The 7500-nt window shown below is 47.5% G+C and overlaps 1 protein-coding gene across 8 annotated transcripts in view; it reads right to left on the bottom strand.

Annotated features, from left to right (window-relative positions):
• The window catches only part of LOC143284806 (uncharacterized), a 183658-nt gene that overhangs the window by 99635 nt on the left and 76523 nt on the right, over positions 1 to 7500 (bottom strand). The window contains exon 1 of one of the 8 annotated variants that reach the window (XM_076591845.1): positions 7486 to 7500. This exon is cut by the window's right edge and continues 427 nt beyond it. The exons of the other annotated variants lie outside the window; for them this stretch is intronic. Within the exon in view, the coding sequence (XP_076447960.1) occupies positions 7486 to 7496 (11 nt within the window). The 5' untranslated portion in view covers positions 7497 to 7500. The remainder of the gene's footprint in view (positions 1 to 7485) is intronic. 8 annotated transcript variants of the gene reach the window in all.

Genomic DNA, 7500 nt, shown 5'->3' with positions numbered 1-7500 from the left:
TGAGACACGGACTTGTTACATGTTCTGACATACAACGCCCTCTGTGTGTGTGTGTGTGTGTGTGTGTGTGTGTGTGTGTGTGTGTGTGTGTGCGTGCGTGCGTGTGTGCGTGCGTGCGCGTGTGCGCCCTGTTTCAAGAAAACTGCGTCCTTTCCCTTCGTCTCCATCCCCCCACCCCCTCCAGGAAAAAAAAAAGCCTAAGGCACAGCTATCCACTACCATACATGTCAGAGGGCCAGGTGTGTGCAGTGCGAACTGCGAAAGAGATCAAAAGGAAGAAAGTTGTTGGATTGACGTGGTGTGTATCGCACTGATATGACCCAACCTTTACCTGCATGGCCCCTATGTCCTCGAGGGTGGGAGGGGGAGCCATCTACCTGTCAGCTGTGTGTGAACAACAACTGGGTTTGTTCGGTGCAATATCGTGACACGCTGGCGTGGGCATGCATTAATAAATAATACGTTGGGGGAGGGGGGGGGGAAATGTTCGGATTATTTTGTTTCCTCACTTCCTTTTTTGCTTGTGTTCGAACTTCAGAGTATAGAAATAAATGCATTTGCGATATTTCCGAACCACGAAATAAAAGATACAGTAGCAAATACAGCAGCACCACCATCACCAGTAGTAGTAGCGGTAGTAGGTGTAGTGTAGTAGTAGTAGTAGTAGTTTTAATCAACGGAGAACCTTTCAAGACGCTAGAATCTCTTTGGTTTTTAAGCTGCAGCAGTGGCAGCAATAGTAGTAATAGTACAAGTAGAAGTAGTTTAGCAGCAGCAGGAAAAGCAGCAGTAGCTGTGACAATAGACACCACACATGACAAGACTGAAGGGAGGTTAGATTACATAAATAGTCCAAAGAAAAGAAGGGGGGAAAAACAACCCCCCAAAAAACACACAAAGGCAAAGGTTTCATTAATGAAATACGCAACAATAATGAAATACGCAACAAACATTTACTCACACTCGTGGTCAGACAAGAATGCCACCCAACAGAACTTCAAAACACTGAACTGCTGCTTTGCAAGACTTGGCATTTCTTGCAACACAACTGCAAGCAGCATTCTCAAGCATTCGACGCATAAATCTGCACTTGGGCAAAAAAAAAAAAGGTTCCGGTTGGATCGTGGGACGAAGTAGAGATGGTCGCTGTCAACCAGTCGACCCCACGATCGGTTTTGCAAGCTGTTTCTCGTCGATCAGCTGGAGAGAGAAACAGTCTGTCTGTCCCTGTCTGTCTGTCATTTTAATGTTGTTTTTAATCTGTAGAGAATTTACTGTAATCATGCTTAGTATGCAATAGGTCACTGTCAACCAGTCAACACCACGGTCGGTCTTAGCAAGCTGTTTTCTGTCGCTCAACTGGAGTGAAACAGTGTCTTTGCCTCTCTGTCGGTCTTTCATTATACTACGACTGTTATTTTTTACCTGTACATAATTTATTGTAATCATACTTAGCTGTGATTTCGGTATTTATTTTATATATATTTCAAGCTTGTGATAAGTGGATTTATGTACACGAAGTATTTTTTGTTGCTTGTGAGTGTTCTGTGCTTTATAAGTGTGACAACACATTGCTTCTTTTTAATGATGACTGAATACATTTATCTTTTTTTTCGTCCAAGGTATTATTACATAATATGCACTTTGAATATATTGGGTAAGATGAGCATACTGTAAGAGGGGGCAAGGGCGGGGGAGGGGGGAGGCAAGGGGGGGCAGGGCTGGGGGGTGGATGGTTGATGGGGGGAGGGAGCGAGCAGAGGGCTAACTGTTTGTTGGGTGATGGAAGGGGAATAATGAAATGAAATGTACCCGAGTGAGTTCAATCTGGTATTTCATATCATGCATATATGCATTTTTACATACATGCGTGTAAATGCTTCATGTTATACGTCCAGCTGAAAGACACCGTTTCATGTTTTTTTTATGGACAATTAGAGTTGAATCTTGTCTGTTTCTGTGTTTCGTTAAACAAAATAAAATAAAATAAAATACGGTTCAAGACTTGGCATTTCTTTGCATTATGCAGTCAACACCCTCTCCCCTCCCCTCTACTCTCCCATTTCCAAGCTGAAACCCCCCCTCCCGGCCCCCCACTCCCTCTCTCTCTCTCTCAATTATATCTATCAAAATTAATGTGAACCCCCACTGAAAGGGGCTATGGCATATTAAAAAAACAACAACTACTGGTGTCCGTGTCAGTATCAATTTAAGTGTCAGTGTCAGTCTCTCTCTCTCTCTCTCTCTCTCTCTCTCACACACACACACACACACACGGAGTCAACAAAACACGAGCATCCAACGGACGGGGGGGTGTAACAGATGTCACACTTGAAACAACTCCTCCCCTGGTATCTTATTCATGGCCGAAGTGTCGCTGATAGAGATCTATTCTCGGCCCACTGGCTGGTCCCAGCAGACAAGCCGGGGGCAGATACAGATAAATATATATATATGTATACAGCCTCAGACAGTCTATATTGCTTTGTGAGGCATGCAGATCTCTCTCCACACTAAACGTGGACTTTGGCTGTGTGAGTATTATCTGCGTATAGCAACACAGAAGGGCAAATATAATCCTTATCATATGCAGTTTTCTTTACCCCGTGTGAAAATATTAACTGTCTCTTTCAAAACAACACAAACACAAACACGCGCGCGCACGCACACACTCAGAAATACGCACACACTCAATTCACAAAAACACACACACAAACAACAACAAAAAACACAGTGACAGTGGAATGAGGATGCTGTCACAACAATGGAGACCTGGGTGCTGACGAGAGAGAGAGAGAGAGAGAGAGAGACAGAGAGAGAGACAGAGACAGAGAGAGAGAGGGGGGAGAGAGAGAGGGAGGGAGACAGAACTAGAGAGACAGAGACAGAGATGGGGCAAGAGAATGCCGGCATACCTACACCTACCAACAAAACTCTGTGTGTGTGTGTGTGTGTGTGTGTGTGTGTGTGTGTGTGTGTGTGTGTGTGTGTGTGTGTGTGAGAGAGAGAGAGAGAGAGAATGTGCGCGCGCGTGTGTACGTATATGTGTGTGTGTGTGTGTGTGTGTGTGTGTGTGTGTGTGTGTGTGTGTGAGAGAGAGAGAGAGAGAGAGAGAGATGTATGTGTGTGCGCGCGCGCGAGTGTGCGTGTGTGTGTGCGTGTGTGTACTGAGTGAGGCAGAGAGATGCGGGAAAGGAATGAAGCTGAAGGCAACTGACGGACATCGACGCTGACCAATCGAAGATGAAAGAGAGGTAGGGAGGGCCCCGCGATACAGTGGACTTTGACGACCCATTGATTGTGCAGGCAGTGCGCTCTCTTCCCTGGGTCAAGCTGTTCAGTGCTGGCCGAGGTCTTGAGATCAGACAGAGGGATGGCGAAGCAGATAGTGATGAGGAACTGGAGCAGAGAGGACAGAGGGGAGGGGACAGAAAGGGTGGGACAGAGGGGACAAAGAGGAGTAGACAGGACAGAGAACAGACAGGAGTGGAGGGAACAGAGGAGACAGGGGAGCAGACAGGACAGAGAGGAGTGGACAGGACAGAGAGGAGTGGACAGGACAGACAGGACAGAGAGGAGTGGACAGGAGAAGAGTGGACAGGACAGAGAGGAGTGGACAGGAGAGAGTGGACAGGACAGAGAGGAGTGGACAGGACAGAGAGGAGTGGACAGGACAGAGATGACAGAGAGGAGTGGACAGGACAGAGATGACAGAGAGGAGTGGACAGGACAGAGAGGAGTGGACAGGACAGACAGGACAGAGAGGAGTGGACAGGACAGAGAGGAGTGGACAGGACAGAGAGGAGTGGACAGGACAGAGATGACAGAGAAGAGTGGACAGGACAGAGAAGAGTGGACAGGACAGAGATGACAGAGAGGAGTGGACAGGACAGAGATGGCAGAGAGGAGTGGACAGGAGAAGAGTGGACAGGAGAAGAGTGGACAGGACAGAGAGGAGTGGACAGGAGAAGAGTGGACAGGAGAAGAGTGGACAGGACAGAGAGGACAGAGAAGAGTGGACAGGACAGACAGGACAGAGAAGAGTGGACAGGACAGAGATGGCAGAGATGAGTGGACAGGACAGAGATGAGTGGACAGGACAGAGAGGACAGAGAAGAGTGGACAGGACAGAGATGGCAGAGAGGAGTGGACAGAACAGAGATGACAGAGTGGACAGGAGAGGAGTGGACAGGACAGAGATGACAGAGAGGAGTGGACAGGACAGAGATGAGTGGACAGGACAGAGATGAGTGGACAGGACAGAGATGACAGAGATGAGTGGACAGGACAGAGATGACAGAGATGAGTGGACAGGACAGAGATGAGTGGACAGGACAGAGAAGAGTGGACAGGACAGAGATGACAGAGAGGAGTGGACAGGACAGAGATGACAGAGAGGAGTGGACAGGACAGAGATGACAGAGATGAGTGGACAGAAGAGAGATGACAGAGAGGAGTGGACAGGACAGAGATGACAGAGAGAGGAGGACAGCACACAGACGAAGGGGACAGGACAGACAGGAGAGAGAGGAGTGGACAGGACAGAGATGACAGAGAGAGGAGGACAGCACACAGACGAAGGGGACAGGACAGACAGGAGAGAGAGGAGTGGACAGGACAGAGATGACAGAGAGAGGAGGACAGCCCACAGACGAAGGGGACAGGACAGACAGGAGAGAGAGGAGAGTAACAGACAGGAGAGAGAGGACAGAGCCCGAGGAGAGTAACAGACAGAACAGAGATGACAGAGAAAGAGAGAGAGAGAGGGGAGAGAGATTAGAACAGGAAGAGTACGAGAAAAACACTCCACACTGCCGCACGGTTTCACCAGCAGGTCAAGTGCAGGACATAAACAGCCAGCCAATCAGTCAGTCGACAAGTTGTGGACTATTTCCGGATCGTTAACCCCCCCCACACCCCCACCCCTCTCTCTCTGTCCCGTGACAGTACAGGGACTGTCCACATGACAATAATGCCACTACAGGAGGAGATGAGACACTGCTATGCATAGCAGGCTGACAGGCAAGGGGACCTGTGTGCATGGGGGTGTTGGGAGTGAGGGGAGAGAGAGAGAGGGTATATATATATATATATTTATTTATATATATATATATATATATATATATATATATATATATATAGTGTGTGTGCGTGTGTGTGTGTGCGCGCGCTCTAGTGTGTGTGTGTGGAGGGGGCAGTGGAGTTGGGGGCAGGGAGGAAGGACAACGGCCACATCAACGCCCATGTGCACACGGTCAACCGCTCCCACTCCCACCTTTGTCCCCAACTTAAAACTTAGAGGGAGAGAGGGGGGGGGGGGAGGAGGGGAGAAGGAGGGAGAGAAGGAGTGTGGAGGTGGCAGACATATTATGTACTTTGGGATGCTTGTGCAACACAGTTTACACACACACACACACACACACACACACACACACACACGCTGGCTTTCGTGCTCTTATTAATTCTATTCGATTCACACACACACACACACACACACACACACACACACACACACACACACACACACACACACACACACACACACACACACACACACCCCTTATATATGCGGAGAGAAAGGACAATACCACACACGCATGCAGACAGCACATTGAAACACGTGTGACCACCTCGTCCTTCGTTTTATAATATACATCTGGAGGCTAGTACTGGCGAAGCGCCATTAGAGAGAGAGAGAGAAAGTGAGAAAGGGAGGGAGAGAGAGAGGGAGGGAGGGGGTGAGGGGGAGAGAGAGGGGGGGAGAGAGAAGGAGAGAGAGAGGGAGGGGAAGAGAGAGGGGAGAGAGGGAGAGAGAGAGGAGAGGAAGAAAGAGAGAGAGGGAGAGACATGGAGAGAGAGACAGAGACAGAGAGAGACAGAGAGATCTCGAACGTTCTACTGAGGGTAAAAGAACAAGCTACAACCTTCTTTTCACAATGCCCTCACAGCAACAAAATATTAATAACAATAATTAAAGAAATCAGAAAAAATACTCAACAAAGTAGAAAGCAGACGAACAAGAAGAAGAAAATCTTCGGGGAAGGAGAGAGGGAGGAAGGAAGACGACAACGACAATAGAAAGAAAAAGAAAGAAAAAAAAAAAAAACAGAGACGGAGTTGGGAGACAGAGAGAGAGAGAGGGGGGTTTTGGGAGCGCTGCCAAGGGCAGGCCACTCTTCACTTTGGAAGCTCGTTTTGCCCGAACTGTCACATCACACCACCGCCATTCGAGGACTGTCATTGTCACTGTCACCCTCCCTCTCTACTTCCCCCTCCCATGCACACACACACACACACACACAGCCCCCCCACCCCCCCCCCCTCACTCCCCGCATCCCCTCCTCCCTCTGCTATGACAAACAACCGGCTGTTGCTCGCTGTTCGCTTCGTCAGCTGTGCATTATTTTCTTTTATGGTAAAAAGAAAAAGGTAACAGTGACGGTCAATTTGAAACACACACACACACACACACACACACACAATGACACACACACCCACACACCCCCACACACACAATGACACACACCCACACACACAAACACCCACACCGTTCGCCACACCATTATGCACAAAATCCAAATTTCAGTTTAAAAATATAAAAAAAGAAAAGAAAAAAAGGGTGTTACAATCAGAACAAAGGTTACAGCTCGCAATAAAAAAAACTGACATAATCATTCTGGGATCAGAAGTCGAAGCACCAAAATAGGATATTTTTTTTTCAGAAACAAAAAGCAGCATTAGAAAATCATGAAGTTGTGAGGCATACTGTATATATACCGTAAAACGGGTGACTTTTGTTTTTAAATGCCATTCAATCTGCCATAAATCAATAACGAAATAAAGAAATTGGTTTGAATAATCTTTAACTGTTTAACAGTGCACATGATTTCAATGCACCATGCACTGGTGTACATGTCGACTCAGCAAGCTGCTCGAGTCCTGATCTCACCAACAGCGTAATGAATTCACGACACAGTGGGACTTTAAAACGTCGACATAGAAGTACTAACTTACATCAGTCTGCGACTCATCCCAGGGGTTCAATACGTGCGGGTTTTCCTGATCACTAATGAAATCAGGCGACAAATTAAATTACCACTTTCCAACACTTTTCATATTTACACATTTACGCATAGCCAGGTTGTATGCAGGTACATGAATGCCAGGCTGTATAGATACAACATGTACACATACAGGACATGGTAGCGCTTTCAACGCTCTCTCTCTGACGCACGAACACGCACACACTCAATGTAACACACACACACACACACACACACACACACACCAAACTTCGCTTAAGTGAGCAAACAGCCTGTAAACTGACAACCACCGGCATCAACATGTCCAACCAAACCCTCATCATCCCTAGTTCACCCCACCGTCAGTCCATGAATAATAACTGTCACCCCGAACAGCGACACCAACACACACACACACACACACACACACACACACACACACACAAACAAACGTGTTTTTTACCGTTTGATCATGGTT

The sequence above is a fragment of the Babylonia areolata genome, chromosome 8 (assembly GCF_041734735.1).
Source record: "Babylonia areolata isolate BAREFJ2019XMU chromosome 8, ASM4173473v1, whole genome shotgun sequence".
Classification (NCBI taxonomy): Eukaryota; Metazoa; Mollusca; class Gastropoda; order Neogastropoda; family Buccinidae; genus Babylonia; species Babylonia areolata.
Note: the sequence above shows the minus strand (reverse complement) of the source record. Positions and strands in the feature narration are given on the sequence as shown.